At 38.7% G+C, this 18,435-nt stretch overlaps 1 protein-coding gene across 7 annotated transcripts in view; it reads left to right on the forward strand.

Moving 5' to 3' along the window:
• ATG10 (autophagy related 10) overlaps nucleotides 1-18,435 on the forward strand; it is a 224,814-nt gene that overhangs the window by 199,226 nt on the left and 7,153 nt on the right. For 6 of the 7 annotated variants that reach the window (XM_019796403.2, XM_034656456.1, XM_034656455.1 and 3 more), the window contains exons 6-7: nucleotides 17,220-17,317; nucleotides 17,948-18,063. In XM_019796403.2, the coding sequence (XP_019651962.1) occupies nucleotides 17,220-17,317; nucleotides 17,948-18,047 (198 nt within the window). In that variant the 3' untranslated portion in view covers nucleotides 18,048-18,063. Of the gene's footprint in view, nucleotides 1-17,219; nucleotides 17,318-17,947; nucleotides 18,064-18,375; nucleotides 18,431-18,435 lie in introns of those variants that run through there. The other variant, XM_034656457.1, reaches the window with a different exon arrangement.

The following is an 18,435-nucleotide window of genomic DNA, read 5'->3' on the forward strand; positions in this document are numbered from 1 at the left end:
AGTGTCATTTATGTATGGCATAGAGTAGCATCTAAGAGCAAGTTATCCATATCGTATTTAATTTCCCTCTCCTTCCCTCCCCCCTCCCATCCTCCCACTTCCACCAACAAAAACTCAATTTTTCCAATAGTTCTTCTAACAGGCAATTCTCAAAATATGTCTATGGGTGTGTATAATTTACTGTTAACTTTTTGATAACCAGCTCTCCGTAGATCTGAACATTAAACGTTTTAATCATCACAGTTACAAATGTCCATTTTAGCAATTTGCTATTGTACCAGTTAGTGAATTGAACATACTGAGTTGTTATACCAAAGAGAACTGCTATGTGTACCTCAACACATACATATCTGGGCTGCATGTTACTAAATACATTCTTTTTAATTCTTGGTATAGTGTGTATAATCAGTGACATAAACATCATCCATTAGTCAGTTCAGCCTTCCCTGAAGTATTAGTATGCTAAACAATCCTATTACCAAAGCATTATTTTGATACTTTATTAAAAGTCCTACAGCTCTAGCATTGCTATACTCAAACATAGCTTTATGCAATTAGGATTGTAATGGAAGGTTTATTACAATGATATACAACTTGTATCATTCTAATAAAAGTTCCTGTACATAGCAATGCTTTAATAACGTTGTTTCTGTAACAGTGATTCCTTAGTAATGGAGCTTCTCTCATGGCAACTTCATTATTAGGAAATGATTTCAGTAATAGAAATGCAAATAAAGATTTTGAGAGGAGGGTTTTATGCATGGCTCTATTACTGACCTGCTATCTTTTCATGCATTACATCTAATCATTATAAAACTACCATGTAGATTATAGTTATGCTTATTATTATCCTGTTACATTTTAGCATTTGTGTCCTTCCAAATTATTGAAATTAACTGCCATTTTAAAATAAAATTCAAGGGTTAAAGTAATTTAAATTTTAATTAAATTTTGTTTCAAAAGCATTAAAAATGTTTCACAAAACCTCTAATTTGTATTGTATCAGAGATTGAGTAGACCAGTCGCATTCAAACTGGAGTGTATGTACCCTTGGGTGTATGTGAAGACTTCCCAAAGTGTGTGTGGGTATGGAGAATTTTATAGGAATTAATTTCCAGATCTTCCACTTCCATATGCACCCTTTCATAGAATCCATCTGTCTGAAAAGGCACTCGTGGCCAAGATTTTCCTTTCCCACTTTCCCTTTTTGCCTTTCTGCCTCTGTACAAAACAAAGGCATACCTCACACCCATCCCAGCCCTTACCGTGGCGTATTGCTTAGCCGGGCCACTAAAAGGAGCACTTGGACGCCCCCTTTATTTTAGCCCCTCTCTTCTGGCCTCGATCTCTGTTTTTAAGAGTTGAGATGTACTGGGCTGTGGTTAAGTGACTGGACTGTGGAGCCAAAGAGTCTGTGTGCAGATCCAGGCTCTGTAACCTTGAGGTGTCTTTTAAGCTTTCTTGACCTCAGTTTCTGCATCTATAAAATGGGGTTAATAACAGTAGGGTGTTGTGAGGATTAAATGGATTCATGCATGTATGAAAAAAGTATGAACTCTAGTACACACTAAGTGATGCTACTATGATTTCCAAAAATAATTCACTTTTTATTTTTTACCAAATTTTATAACATATTTAGTTTTGATTAACTGAGCGCTATTAATAATTATAATGACAACTCAGTCAGTTGTCTTAGTTAATTTAACACTTAGAGCAAAATGGTCATGGGAAATTTTGCAAAATGAATTCCTTTCTCTCTATTTTTTATTTACAAGAATATGATCAATGAAAAGCTTTTAGGCATAAAATATACATTAGGGTAAAGTTCTTTGACAGAAGAATAGAGGTGAATTCAAGGAGAAAAATGTAAAATGTCCAATTGTTCATATATTTTTAAAGTGAATGATGGTAGGTATCATAATGCTGTGGCATTTATTTTCGATTGAGTACATTTAAGAGAGTGACATAATAATATTATTTAAAATTGTATATGTATAAAAGCATGTATTTAAATGGTCAATATTTACAATGCACTGGAAATGACACCCTTTGCAAGTATTTAAGGAAAAATATAGAAGTCAACTCATGTTCCTGTTCCTGGAGATGTGTGCGTATCTTTTTTTAAAAGATTTATTTATTTATTTTAGAGAGGGGTGGGGGGGGCAGAGAAGAGAGAATCTTAAGCAGACTCCACACTGAGCGCAGAGCCTCACGTGGGGCTCGATCTCACAAACCTGAGATCACGACCTGAGCCAAAACCAAGAGTTGGTTGTTTAACCAACTGCACCACCCAGGAGCCCCAGTTGATATATATTTTTAAAGTGTAAGTGTGTATAAGCAAAAATGTTCAAAGACATCAGAATAGAACACTGACTTACAGGAGTAAAGATGTAAGTGAAAGTACTGGCATAAAATCACCTTTTTAATTTATGTTTTCTGAGTACTAGGTATTAAGAATATAGGTATTAAGAATAATATCTTCTTTATCAAGTTGGGAAACTGAGTACAATTCTAGAATTCTGAGGCTTCCCTAGTGGAAAGTTGGATCGACTCTGTGTGAACTAACTTGGCCGAGTATCCCCAGTGCTTCGCAGAGAAGGTCAGCACATGGACATCACGCACACTGCCAACTGGATTAGTGCGTCATGCCTGGGAGGGAGCCCTTGCCTTTGAGGGGGAGCTGGATTTGTCCTTTGATCTGTTTGTAGATGGGCCCATCTCAGAGTGGATCTTGTTCTGAGGCCGAAATGGGGAGGCTATTCTGCTTGAGGAATGCTCTGAGCATTTTATATCGTGCTGGAAAAGCAGCTGTTATTACTGGAGGGGCACCGGCTAAGACCAAAGGAAGAAAAAATGAGTAGGCCTCATGAGGAACATGCTAAAAATTGTGTTTTCAACATAAAAAATAAAAAGTGTTGAAGAAAATTCACATTCCCTCAGGTGTGTTTACTGCCAATTATATTTATATCAATTTGACATTCTTATTTCGTGCCATGCCGCGAGATGAAAGTTTGGATACCATTTTCCGAGTGGGCAAGTTTCATGTCAGCATATCCATAGTTGTTATCATAATGAATATACAATGTTGTGTGCTGGTTTTTACACTTAACATTATTTTCCAGACCCTTGCCAAGTGAAGTCAAGAGCTTTTAAAGGGAGCGATATGGTAATACTACAGCCATATTTACACCAACTGCCACAGAATCTGAGGAGAGCATGAGCTTCAGTTAATGCGATTTGTTAAGGCCTATTTTCATGGCCGCCTGAGACCCAGGTACCAGCTTGTTGGACACTCAGGTCAGACAGTGCAGGCCTCCTCTGAGAGACTGAAGCTTTGGCATAGCTTTCTGAGAAGTTGGTGACCCTGCCCCAGCCCATCTGGAAAAACAGCATCAGGGACATAAGGTGTTTACGAGCATTTGAGAGAATCACCCAACCCTACCCTGAGCCCTAACCCTTCTCCGTATGTTTGTTCTCTTACACCAAGTCATTAATTCCCAAGGGTGCGTCCTACGGCCAAGTCAAAAGTGGCATAAAGCCTAAGCTAGTTGCCTAGAGTCTTCATGAAGTCTGTGTGATGTTTCTGTGAAATATTTCCAAGGAGGATTTAATTCTAACATTAAGATGGTGCTACTTAAAACACTGAGGGACTAGTCAAGTAGTGTGCATTGGTGGCAATATATATTAATAATTTTGGAGGGAAACGTGATAATACAGATCAACAGCCATATAGATACCCCGTTTTTACTTATTCCTGAAATGTTATTATAAGGAAATAATCCATAATCCATAACACACACACACACAATGTATGATAGTATAAACTGGAAAATGGTCTAAATATCTAACAGTTGAATAATGGTAATGTCTATTATATTAGCCAGATGGAATATTATGTAGCTAAAAAGAAAGTTATAAAGAGTATGCAAAATACAGAAAAGTATATATGAAATAATGTTAAGAGCTAAAAAGAAAAAAAATGAATCACAAAATGATATATTCGCTGTATACATAACTATGAAAGATAAGTAGGCAGATCGATATCAATAACATTGGGAAGAAATCGACCTTTAAGAGAAAGGAAAAACAAAAACTCAAGAATGACCTAGTCTGAAGCAATCGTGAGATTTATTGACTTCACTGGTGTGAAGGGACGTGTGAGAGAATAATAGTGATCTTTTAGCTCAGTCTTGAGTTCATGTGGGAAGCCTGCATGGATTTCCTGGTACCGGTTTTCTTTTTCAGTTTTAGACTCTCTTTTTTGTATCCTAGGCTTTCTTGTCTAGAAAATACTGAACTAGATCCAAGCTATAAAAATCAGTTCTTAAAATTCCAGCAGAAGTTACTATGGAGAAATGAAAAAAATGGATTTGGTTGGGAAGTGGGATTAGAATGTACACTTTTTTTTAATCCTAACATTGCTTACATTTTTTAATAAAATATCTTTAAATATAAGTAGCTACCATCCTTACCCATAATACCTGTTTGCACAATACCAGGATACAATTGTCTGTCTGAAGAAAATCTGTGATTATAGTTTTATATGGAAGAGTGTAATTTCTTAGTGCTGTAGCCTATTAGTAGCATTGTTTTTGTTACCTCGTTTCTAATTATTAGTAGTCTAAAAAATGGGAACATTATCTCATAGTAGCCAAATTTTTATATATCTTTGCCTAATATTTTTCATTATTAAACAAGTAATAACAGATTTCTAATGGGTTTATCACATCCTTAGGAATTTTCTTCCTGGAGTCTCTTATGAGAGATCTTCTAAAGAGTAAAACTAATTTTAACTTAAATCACTGGGAAATCTGCTTCTGGGAATAAAAGGGATATTTTTATTACCAAAGTTGGGTAAGAAGCAGGAAGGAAATACATAACTGTTAGTTGTAAACTAGGATGCTTTTATTAGGCATTTACATTGATTATATTATTCTGAAGAGAACATTGTGATATTTAAAAAAAATCATCTTGAAGATTCATCTGTATGTCTTTTCGTTGCTTTAAGCTTGTGTTTGGCACCGTTCTAAAAAGTAATGGTACTAACAGACTGCTGTCTTACTTTGGCTCCTAAAGCATCTTCCTGTACGATAGTTGTCAGACATTAGTTATCTGATTATCAACGAATTAGGCTGTTTGTGAGTTTGTTCTTGAAAATCCTTGAATTTTATGATTGCTGATTCACCTCTCTATTATACCCCAACATACTAGCTCTAAAATAGTGTCAGTGTTTTAGTGAGTATCTCAGAAATAGACTTAGTAAGCCAAAAATGGTCACCATTATGTAATATAGTGGAAGGGGAAAAAAAATTAATGCTTGGAAAGAACAAGCTCCCAATTGTTTTCCTTTAAGACAAAAATAGAATAAATGTAAGGCCTGCAAGTTGTTTCATGCTGAAGTGCTGCATTTAATCTTTAGCAGGCTTGGCAAAGGCAGGGAAAGGCTCCGTTCTATTCTGGAATCTGGACATGAGTGTCAGCTCCATCATGTCTGAGTGCTATGACCTTGGATAAGCCACCCCCCTGAGCAATTTTCTACAAGATGGGTGGAGGCTGAATGAGGGTTCTGTCTGGCTCTCCCAACATATAGGGGTTTGACTAGAGAGACAAACCGAGAGTGTCCTTACACATGCCACCACCCATCAGGTGTTTTTGAAAAATGGGTGTTTCCACCAGAACAGAACGTTTTAATAAAAACGTTGATATGGAACATAACAAGGCTTTTAAACAGAGACTTAGAGTCCTTTTTGTCTTCATTTAAATCTGTTTTATTTTTCTTTCTGTGACGCTATATAAAAATCTCATCAATATACAAAATCATTCTGAGCCTCAGATTTTCTCATTTTCTCTGGATGAGAGCTTTGATTAGCTTTTTACAAGTTCTTCATTAGTAATTGGCTTGCTCTTTTGTTTTTGTTTTTGGCTGTTGTCTCTAATAAGTTTCTGTTCTATCAAAGAATTCTTTGAGGATGGTCTGAAATACGCTACTCTGTGTTATGTTATAGAATACTACAATTTAATATTCTTTATAAAATGCAACCAACAAGTGCTATCAGGATTAAATGTTCATTTCTTCTTTTTGATGCCAGTGGCTGGGATGGGTTGTTCAGTCTTGTCATCATGCCTGACCTACTTGTGCATCCGTTCCTGTTTAATTAATAGACATTTACATAAGCTCTTTCCCCCCCAGCAAGCTTCATAATGGTCTTGTTGGTTATCTCCTTTCACCCTGTGAAGTCTCAGCAGTTCTATTTCTATTTTGCATATCAAAATATGGAGAGATTAAATAATGTACAACAAATTGATAACTGAAGAAGTTTGGGAACTCAGAATTCTGACATATTAATGGTGTTGCTTAAAGCAACAACCCATAGAGTCTATAAATATATTCAAACTCTGCTGTCTAATCCAGGAGTTGGAGTTGGGACTGTCAGCAGCCCAGAGAGGGAGCCCTTTGTAGATATATGCAGGAGTGGGAGAATTAGTTTCTGGACTCCCTCTGGAGCCATGAAAGGAAAGTTTTTGTTAGCAGAGGAGGTGGTGTCTAAAAACTATTGCTGTGATGTTTATAATTTTTAATAAAAATTCTAGGAAGCCTGGTGGCTTCTGTGCAGCATATGGATTTGAAGAACTCTCCTTTTTTTTTTTTTTAAATCTACCTTTCCAACACCATTAGGGTTTTAGTCCTAATTAACTGGCCACAAAATGTCAACAGGTGCAACTTGAGCAAAGGGTAGCTTCACTGAGCTCCCCCTGCCTGTCCGAGAAACAAGGAGAAACTTGCTGACCTTTCAGGGTACTTGGGCAAGACTTTCATTTCTTTCCCACTTGAATCCATTTTTAAATATTCTCTCACTGTCTTTGTATCTATATCCTCATACACTCATTGGGGATAGATGTCTCTGTCCTGGGATATTTCTTTCCTCCCCCCATTTTTCCCTGTCTCTTTTCAAAACTGTAAGAAAGGATTGCTTGTACTTCAAACCTTGCTTCTTTTCTTGTCTAGGTGTTGATTACTTCCAGAGAATTCTTTGGATCTTACAGGAATCGCTTCAGTTATTTAACAATGCCACCAACACAATGAACAAAAATAGGCATTTTTCTTCTCTAACTTTACCAAACTTCTCAGTCTTACTTAAAGAGGGAAGTCTGTGTGTCCCTCACTTAACTCCCTTCCCACTAAACTTGGACCAATCTCTTTCTGTCTTAGAGCCTCCAGCCACAGGCTTCTCTTCCCCCCACCCCAAGTACTGCCCACCGTTTAAGGCCTGGACCGGATGAAGTGCCATGTCCTCAGGAAGTCTTTGCTGCCCCTCCCCCCACCAGTCAGAACTGACCTCTCCTTCCCCTGAATTCCCATGTTCCTGGATGTGTACCTTTTGAGTGTTGTGTATTATAGTGGTTTCTATAACCCTTGAATCATGGATGCCCTAATGAGCGTGGGGAGAGATGAGGAGTGGAGAGGAGATTGCCTATTCCGTTTGACTCCAGGTCCCTCTGAGCTCATAAAAATATACACCCTGTGTCTAGTCCCGTGTTTCCCACTGCATTGTACTCAACACAGTGTTACGGACAACCCTCGCGGTATGACAAGTATTAGATTTGCAGGACAAAATAGTAGTTGAGGAGCCATCAGAATCTCACCTGACTATCACTCCAGGGAACAAAGAGTCTTTCCATCCATGGGTCCTAAGGCCTGGGCTGCCTCTCATTTATTGGCTAGCTCATCTCTGGCCTCCAGCACTTGGAGGATCCCCTCCATCTCACAGTGGGGAACATCTCATTCTCTACTTGTGCCACTGAGATCCCTATAGTCTTCTCTGGAGTGGGAAGCCTCCTCATGTCTCTTCTCCAAATGATGAAAAGAAAAAAATCTCTCCCACAGAGGGTATCTCTCTGCCAGCTTTTCTGGTTTCTCCTCACAAGTCCCACTACTCCCTGCTGCCTCCCTTTCCCCCAGCATGAGGCCAAATGAAATTTCTGTTCTCCCTAAGGATCTTTTTCCATTCTCCTTAGAAATCCTAAGTGGAGAGGAGTGAGTGGCGAAAAACATATTTGACCTTTGGAATTCTCTCCCCTAGAGATGCAAACCAGGACTTTGAGTATTGTGGGGGGGAGGGGAGCAGCTGGATTGTAAACCTCAGGAGTTGAGATAATGGGATGTTCTTTTATATCTCTGTAGTAACCAAAACTAAACTATAAACTCCATGAGAACAGATTTTGCTTCTGTCTTGAGTATGCTTTTATCTCCAGTGCCCAGAACAGTGCCTGGCATATAGAATTTTGCTCCATAAATATTGCTTTGAGTAAATGAATGGGTGCGTGGATGGATAGATGGATGAATGTTTAGCATGGAGTCTTACCCCCAATAGGTATTCAGTGATATTTATGAATGCATTAGTGAGAAACACATGAACTAATATAGGAGTGGGTTAAGTAGAAAGTCATGAGTTTTTATATATTTTAGTAGTGTTTCTTAGTTTCTTAGTCTGGATAACACACCTTAGGGGAATACTGTGGTGTGGCAGGGGGTAGGCTGACTCAAAGAATAAAATATGCGTCTTGGTACATCAGTTTTTTTCAGTAGTAATGTAGGATATTTTTTGTGTGGAAACCAATAGATAGATTTTAGAATGTATTGCATAGTTGGCATAGTCTTTTTTTTTTTTAAGATTCATTTATTTATTTGAGAGAGAGAGTGAGCAGGAGGAGGGGTGGAGGAAGAGAGAGAATCCTGAAGCAGACTCCCCACTGAGCACAGAGCACAGAGCCCAGTGCAATGCGGGGCTCAGTTCCAAGACTCTGAGATCATGACCTGAGCCAAAATCAAGAGTTGGCCACTCAACCGACTGAGCCACCCAGCGCCCCAGTTGACACGTTTTTATGTGAAGAGTTATTTCTAACCATGCCTTTAGACCCTCTCCTTTGTTCTTAGATGCACTTTGGAAGAAATATTTGGGAAAACAGATATTGAAGTTCTTATCTTATCTGGAGACTCATAAATGTACAGAAAGTACTGTCCTTGGTTTTGTGACAAGGAGAGAAAATTTTTCTTTTCCTTTAACATCCCCACAGCGGCATAGGGGACCACTGGTGCATTCCACACAAATATCCCCCTTTATAAAACAGGCTGCATATGCCAATAATTTACTTTGGCACAGTAGCATGTATTTGTCTATGAAGTAATTCCACTAATATTTATTGAGTGCTTACTAGGTGAAAGGCACTGTTATGGATGCTGAGATTAAAATAGTGATCAGAATCCTTCCTCTGCACTCAAGGAATTACAGTATAGTAACAGAAGATTCCTGTAAACATTCAATTACCTATGCAGAATGGTGTGGAATTAAACAGTAGGCTTAAGCAGGAGGTGCAGTAGGAACACAGAGGGAGGGCACCTGGGATTGGAGTAAAAGAAAGCTGAGATCTGTAGGAGAGAAACGGGCATTCGTAGGTGACAAAGGGCGGGAGGGTATTCCAGACAGAGAGAACCTCATGTACAAAGGCTTGAAGGTAAGAAAAATAGTGTGTTTGGGAAACAACAAGTGGTTTAATGGTAAATTGTACATAAATATAAGAAATATCTAGTTTTCTAATTCAGAATAGGATTTTTAAACATAAAAATGATAAAAGAAATAAAAGAAAAAATATAGATTTAAGTATCTAATATTACATTCCACATGTAAATCATCATGAGCAAAATTTAAAGACAATGATCAATCTAGAAATTTAAAGTATTTTGAATATTTCAACATCTTTTATGGGAGCTGGTGTTATTTACATACTACTCTGTTACTAACATTTGAACCAGGGCATGACTCACAGTGATGGTTGAGTGAATGAAAAGAATTAGTGTCCTCAAAAGTTATGAAAGAGCTAATACCGATTAATAAGAAAACCCCTGCAAAACCTCACTAGACAAATAGTCAAGAAAACATGAGCAGACATTTCAACTTGGGAGTCATCCTTGGCTCTTTTTTTTTTTCTTTTCCTCACACAGCATATTGAATCCTTTAGCAGATCTTGTTGGTCACCAACCTGACCACTCTCCCCCACCCACAGCACTATAAGCTAGAACAGGTCCCATCCTGTCTAAGCTACTACACCACCTCCTGGCTGCTCTTCTGCTCCTCCTTCTCCAATATCAAGACTAATATTTGAAACTGTACATCAGAATGTTACTTCCTTCAAAATCTCCCCAAAGTCTCCCCATCACACTCCGAATAAAACTCCAAATCTTTTCCATGCCTTGCAAGGCGCTCAATGATCTTACCTTTTGGTTACCCCTCCAGTCTTCCTTTTGCCACTATTACCCTTCATTCCACCCAGCCACCTTGGTCTTCATACTGTTTTTTGAACACTCCAAACACTCTCCCTCAGGAGGATCTTAAGATCTTTGCCCTTGTTGTTCCCAAGCTGAAAATACTCATTTCCCAAATAATTACATGGCTTGCTCTTTAGTTGGTCGGTCAGCTCTCTGCTCGAATGTTACCTCTGCAAAGAAGCCTTCCCTCGCCAACTGGTCTAAAATAGCAGACCTCCTATCATTCTCTATATATTGAATTTTTTTCCCTCTTATCCATTTGACCCTTTCTGCTTTACTCTGTATAAAGCATATAAAAAGAGTAGAAGATGCAGACCCAGAAATTCCTAAACATGTGATGAGCATGGAGTTGGAATCCTTCTTCTTCCCTCCCCACCCCTAGTCATCAGAAAAAAGCATATGTAAACTTCTTTGGAAGGACTTATAATCCTAGGCCTCAAAAAATTACTGTATTTATAGTTCTACTAGGTCACAATTTAAAAAGTATGGTATTTATAACAAGCCACTAAAAGCAAAAGCTAGCAAAAACAACAAACTGTAGTATCAGATGCTCAAATCCCTATGTTAAAAATTTTTGGTGCAAAAATATAAAATAAATATGTTGAATATAATTATCAAAATGTAAGAAAATACTGACAGTATAATACAGGAAGAAGAGACTATCAAGAATGATCAGGTGAATTTAATAAACAATCAAATAGAACTTTTGAAAGGAAAGCATCTAATGAAAAGTCCTAAACTAAAAAGCAGATAAATATAAAGGAAGCATTGATGTGTTAGAAGAAGACTTTGAAGAAGTTATAAACATTGTAGCAAAAATTGAGAGAAAGATGATAAATATAACAGGTTAGGAGACACTAGGGAGGGAGGAGGACAAACACATGTCTAATAGGACTTCCAGAAGGAGGAGCTAGAGGGAATGAGACAGAATGAATATTCAAAACGCTGATGCTGGGCATTTTCCGGGATTGCTGAGAGGACTCTGGTACTCAGATTCAGGAAGCTCAGTGAATCCAAGCAGGATAAATGGAAAGGAATCCACACATGGACACATTGTAGTAAAACATCAAAGGGAAAGAGAACACCTTAAAAGAAGTGACAATGTGACCAATAGTTCACTTCCAAACAGACGGAAATGGAAGCCAGGAGAAAATGGGATGGTATATTCAAAGAATTGAGAGAATATCATTGTAACCTAAAATTTTATACCTACAAAAACTTATTTTTCAAAAATGAGGGCAAGATAAAGCATTAACAATAGGGCACATTTACTGCCTACAGATCTGCACTCGGGGTGTTCTGAGGGACATATTTCAATGATAAAGAAGATGGTCCCAGAATTAATACCTGAGATATAGGGGGAAAATGGTAAGCCAAAAGAATAGTCAAAGGTGAGTAGATCTCAAACACTGAGTTCAAAACATCAATAATATCTAATTTATGGGATTAAAAAACAAAAGATACAACTCAAATACTGGACAATGGCAGTACAGAAATCAGGAAGGAGTGATCAGAGTTAAACATCCCAGGGTACTTGAATTATTTGGGAAAAAGACAACTATACGGAGGAAGTATATTTTATTAAGTCAAACATTTACTTAAAGATTGTGGGATAATTTCAGATTCATAAAAGAAAAAAATTTAAAAAAATTTCAGCCTACACTCAATTAATCCAAAGGAAAGCAACAGAGGAGGAAAAATGAAAAGCAAAAGAAATATTAAAAACAGAATAAGTAAGAAGTCTAAAATAAGGGGTGGCTGGATGGCTGGCTCAGTTGGTTAAGCATCTGACTCTTGATGTCGGCTGAGGTCATGATTTCAGGGTCATGAGATCCAGCTGTGCTTCTGGCTCTGCCGTGAGTGTGGAGCCTGCTTCAGATTCTGTCTCCCCATCTCTCTCTGCCCCTCCACCCCTGTGCACTATGCCCCTCCCCCCATTCCTGTAACTGCATGCATGTGCTCTCTCTCTCTCTTAAAAAAAAAAAAAAGTCTAAAATAAGATGGAAGAAATAAAATTAAATTATACCAGTGATCACAAAGCCTATAAGTGAACTAAATGCTCCATTTAAGAGATAGATTATAAAGGTGGATTTCTTAAAAACCTGTCAATGTTATTTTTGTAGGAAACATATCAAACATGAAGATACACATTGAAAGGCAAATAATTTTTTAAATGCATAAGGTAAATAGAAAGTTGGTGTTGCTATATTTTTATCAAAAGTCCTTTTTGGGGGGCAGAAAGCATAATCAGAGATAGGTATGATCACTTTGTATTAAAGCTTCATTCCCTAGGAAAATATATGCATTTAAATAAAGCAGCTTCAGGATATATAAAGCAAAAATCGACAAACTACAGGCAGAAATGGACAAATCAGCTATTATAGGGAGATTTGAACTTCTCTTAGAAATTCTTGTAGATCAAGCGGACAAGAGTCTAGAAAACGTGGACACACAATTACCAGCTTGATCTAGGGACACATGGGGAGCACTGTAGCCAACAACTCAAGATTCCGTATTCTTGATACATATTCTTAGTCACCCATGGAACACTTAAAAATTAAGAACAAAGTAAATCCAAACAAAATACCTGTAGGGCAAAAATAGAAATAAGTACAGAAATCTGTAAAACAGAAGACAAAGAAAGTTAATGAACACCAACAAAAAACGTATGGCAGGGAGTGGTGTGTGGTAGGCCCTCGATAAATATCCATCTGTTCAATGAAGAGAAAGCAATAGAAAACTATGTGTGTACATGAAACAGTTTGAAATTCACCAGTGTTTCAGTCTGAGTTGGGCAGTTTTAGGTTTTCCTCCTTTGTTCTTGTCTGTATTTTCTGAGCTGTCTGTATGTATTGCCCATATAATTTTATAAAAACACATTATTTTAGAATAAAAACAAACAGATTCTTGAAGAAGTGGACTAGAGAGGATTAAGCATCCTTGCCGCTACTTCTGGTCAGCAGGCTGGGGAGGTGCAGTGTGAGACTGGACTTTGGAGGTGCTTCCCCCCTCACTGCACAGGTGACTTCAGACATAATCCCTTTGAACCTGTTCTCCAAAGTGGCAAAAAGAAAGCCGCCCTCAAAGAATGATTCGGATAGGCGACCCCGTGCAAAGCGCTCAGTACAGTGTCTCACACTGTAGTTCAATAGCCGTGTTCCCTTCCCTGCTTGAGGAGGCAGGCTTGGGGAAATATCCCTCTCCATTTCTAGGGGATGTACCCCGAGTGGAAGGCAAATTTGATCAGCCTGGAATATGAAACTGGATGAAAGCTTAATATGTGAAATTCTATTTGTGCCCTCCTGGAGAGCCAGGAAAATTAAGAAAGGAACCAAGAAATTCATCCCTTTTATTAGATGTAAGAATGAAGGCACAGTATTATCATTTCCTTGTGATAGCCATATCTAATAGTTCTGAAACCAATTCACAGTATTCATGTCAGACTTATTTTATGAGACATTTAACCATTGCGAAATTAAATTTCATCGGAGAATGTGCCTATATAACTCCTCTGGAGTTACAGAGAGAGAAATCTGACCCATCATTTCTATTTTCACGGAAAACCATTTAGCAGAACTTTGTTCCAGTAGAAGTGTTTATTGAGTTGTAAGCCTAACACAGTTCATTGGCTGCCTGTACTTCCACACTGACATTTTTCTCAGTGCGGATTTGCATCAGTTCATTAGTACTGACGGCAGATGGTAGCACTTTCACACAAATTTACCTTCTGAATTGATCTAAGAAATGTCACTAAAAAGATCCTGACAGTTTTGATGTTCTTCCATTTCTGAAAATGGTATGTTAAACAAATAAGGTGTAGGATTTTAGATTTTTTTTTTATCTCTAGCGCATAATTCCTAAACTAAAAATGAAAGATGGCTTCCATCTCTCATTCCTGCTGTCTGAAGGAGAAAGTAGAAGATACAGATAATCTTTCCAGATAGCATGAGCCTTAAAAAATCTCCATCGTAGAAAAATGGCTTTTGGAGAATATTATCCAGATTGACTGTCTACACTGATCAGATGGCTCAAATTATTTGTAAATTCTCTACCTTGCTTTGAATACAAATTGCTTGGGTTGCAGAAGTAGCGGATTAAATGGGACCGAAAACGTAATATAGGCTCAGGTTCATAAGGCTAACTTTGAATTCTGGCACTTCTGCAGCGTTAAGATATCTCTAGGATTAACCACATTTTAAAACTACAGATCCTTTTGCCTTTAGTTGGGGTTAAGTCATTGTAAAATTAGCAGGCAAGAAGACTTACTATTTGCTAAGTAAATGAATGAGGGAGTATATGAATTCTAATCACATCGGAGAAACATTTTATTTTTCTACCTTATATAATCATTACATTCATAATAACTCAAGGCCTGTATTCAGTAGTCTTATATATTTAGAAACAAGGATTTTTGGGTATTTTAAAAATTAACTTTCCATCTGTATTTGAAAAGTAATTAATGGTTTGGTTAATTTGCCACAACTAAGAGAAGCTGTTACATTTGAGAAAGCATTGGGTGTTGGCCATATACAGTTTAACCATGGAAGTGATCGTGGATGCTTTTGACACATTGCTAGAAGAGTGGTCATGATTAACAACATACTTAAGGGATTTATTTAACAACAGCAAGGAGCTTTTGGGTTCCAAGTGCTCTCAAAATCAAGGGACCCTTTTTATTTTATTCATGGCACTTATTATTATTTGGATTGTCTTGTTTCTTTATTTGTTCTATGTATTTATTGGCTGTCTCTTGCACTGGCATGTAAGTTCCATGGGATCAGGGACTTTGTTTATCTCTGAGATACAGTGATCTCTATTACTATATCCAGAACTGTTCCTGGCAGACATGTATGAGATGATCAATAGATATGTTTTGAATTAATAAATACTAGTTTAAGGAAGGTAAGGGGAGCCAGAATCAATCTGGACAGGAGGACCTGCCATAGGCATGACACATTTGGGCTAGGACCTCACGGTCTGCTTAGGATGGGAGGGAGGGGGTAGCAAAAGAGCAGGAAAGAGGGAGCCCAGGCTCTGCTGTGAGAGTCAGGCCACTGGGCAGACTGTGGAGTTGGCACTTGGAAGACATACACCGACCTACACCCGGTGGATACCTCAACCCTCAGCACGTATATGCACCCCCAAATCTCCACACCCAGTGTCTCCAATACACAGTAGAGGTGCCTCCAATTTCCCGTGAGTTGCTTTGTGCACATGCACACAGACGTGAGTGTTTTGGAGTCTGAGGGTAGAGTTAGCAGCAACAGCCACACGTAATTCTTTCCAGGGATGCTCTGAGTTCAGCTCCTCCTTGGACTGGCTGAGAAGGGGAGGAGCAGCCAAGAGAAGAAGCTAGGCCCCTCTTCCAAATCCAGCCAACAAGCTTGTTTTATTTGGCCCAGTCTATGTGTTTTTTTTTTTTAAGTGCCAAAATTTAAATTTAGGAGGTTTTACATAAAAATCTGGATTCCTAGGCTATTTTGACAAATGGGAAGACCTGGCACATGGAACCTGCATTCCCACATGGCACAATTGGCTGGAGCAGGGTAGCAAGCATAACCTTGGCTGGGAGCACCCTCCAGTCCCCCACGTCCCTGTCTCCTACTGGTGTATTTAGCTGACCTCGCTCCTTCAGGTCACCTGCGCGATCTCTGTAGGTATTTGTCTTACATCGCTTGGGCAGCTCTAGCAAAATACCACAGGTTGGGTAGTTTATTGACAACACAGTTCTCACAATTCTGCAGCCTGAGCTCGGGGTGCCATTCTGTTCTCATGAGGACCCTCTTCCAGGTCTCACACTTGTAGTTGTGTCCTCATGTGGCAGAAAGGGGTGAGCTAGCTTTTGGGGGTTTGTTTTATAAGGTCCTAAATCCCATTCCTGAGGGCTCTAACCTCCTGACCTAACCACCTCCCAAAGGCCCCACCTCCTATAAGGCCATCACCTTGGGCATTAGGATTTCAACATATGAATTTGGAGAGATGCAAACATTTAGACCATGGCAGTGTTTGAGGTGCAGTCTTTGGCATAATGGCGAATCCACAATGTAAACGATCAATAAATTTATTGTCAATAATTGCTTTTGCATCGGTACAATTTGTGCGAGGTCACTCACTACGTGGAAACCTCCTAGGGCTCCCCATTGTTTGCCAAATGATGTGCATATCCCAACCCTGGCAGCTGTCTGACCTGTACTTCTATGCAGTCGTTCTCTTATAAAGGCAGTGGAGTTCCATCGAATGGGCTTTTGACTTCCAGAAACAGCCCTGTACGCTTGGGAAAGACAGAAAGATAAAAACAGATAAACAGAGGGACACAGGAAGAGAGACAGACGGACGGAAGTACAACAATTTAAATAATGCAGGCCATTCTCCTGCCTTGTCCCCCTGCCATTCCACCCATCGAACATGTGCCTGTTGGCACCGCAGTCAGGCTCGAAACAATCCACATGTTGGCAAAGTTTCTGTAAAAAAATGTGCAAAAGATTTTGGTGCCCTTGCAAAGAGGTGAATGAAATATGTTCTTCAAATGGTCAGGTTTCTGGGCTTCGCACACATCCTTGAGGAAAAACTGGAGAATAATTTATAAGCCAGAGAAAAATGCTAGTTGACAAAGAGTTCGGGGGAGCTGGTAAGATTGATCTACAGTCCGTATTGTGTAAACAAAACCGCGTGCCCTCCTATCCTTGATTGTACTATATCAATTCATAACTCCTCCTCTCCAGCTTTTTCTCATGTTTGGATTATGAATTATATTTCAAAACGGAAACTGATCTGTATCTTAATTTGGTAACTTGGAATTTAAAACAAGCTTTTATTTTAACAAACCAGATTGTGTGTTTTAACTTTTTCAAAGTAACTCACACTGGCAATGCCGGACCAACTCTGATTTTTACAGGAGCATCCAATACTTGGGCAGCCCTTTTTTGTACTTCATCCCTGCAAGACGAATGAATTCATGACTCCTCTGTTAAAGAATTCTCGAAAAATCAATAGGTAAGAAACACCATCAAGATACATTGGCTTTTACTCTTATTTTAAAAGTGTAAATCTTTTTATGTGACTCTAAAAGCTAAGCTAAAAAAGAAATATTTTTTGTAATAATAGTAATGGCTAACGGTTATTGATTTTTACTGTGTGCTGGGCACTGTTCTAAGTATTTTAGATATATTAATATATGGGATTTTTGTAACACCCCATGAGCTAAGTTCCATTATTTTATCCAGTTTACAGAGGAGAAAGCTAAAGCACAGAGGGGTTAAATGACTTGGCCAAGTTCACACAGCTTGTTAAGTGGTGGAACTGGGATTTGAACCCAGGCATTTCTGCCTCAGAGCCATGTTTTTAACCGCTACACTCTGCTACCTTAGCAAATGCTGTAAATTTTAAGTGTCAAATTGGAATCATCAAGAGGAGTCAGGAGCCTCAATGACTTGACTCCCCCTTTACCTACCTCAGTCTCTTTGGATCTCAAGTCCTTGTCAGACAATGGGGTTGACAGTTGGAAATGCTGGGATTCCATGTGGTGGGCACACACCTATGAAGACAGCTCGTCTCTTCTGTTGGTAATGATTTTCCACCACTCATCCAACATTAGAATTGCTTGTATTTTCACTTGTTTCCTAGGAGTGTCAACTATATCACGTCATGGCTGAGCGTTGTAGGGCCAGTTGTTGGGCTAAATCTACCGCTGAGTTATGCCAGAACAACCTCTCAGGATGAATGAAATGTCAATTGACAAGGTAAAAAGGAAAGCCTGCACTGAATGTTCTGGTATTATAAAGATCCTGTTGTCTCTGTTGCACTTGGGGTCCCTACTGGCCCCATCAAATATTAAGTCCTCTTTCATCTTTAATAGGCTGAATATGAACTGTGTTTAGGTTTCCAACCAACCGGTGCCCAAGCATTTAGGAAGCATTGGACTTCGCTATAATAACACTCCCCCAACTACAGGAGTGGATGACTTTATTTCAGAATTGTTATTCTTGAAATAAGTCTGAACTGTTCAGTTAACCTTTTTTTTTTTTTAAAGACTTTATTTATTTATTTGACAGAGACAGAGACAGCCAGCGAGAGAGGGAACACAAGCAGGGGGAGTGGGAGAGGAAGAAGCA

The sequence above is a fragment of the Ailuropoda melanoleuca genome, chromosome 3, assembly GCF_002007445.2.
Source record: "Ailuropoda melanoleuca isolate Jingjing chromosome 3, ASM200744v2, whole genome shotgun sequence".
Classification (NCBI taxonomy): Eukaryota; Metazoa; Chordata; class Mammalia; order Carnivora; family Ursidae; genus Ailuropoda; species Ailuropoda melanoleuca.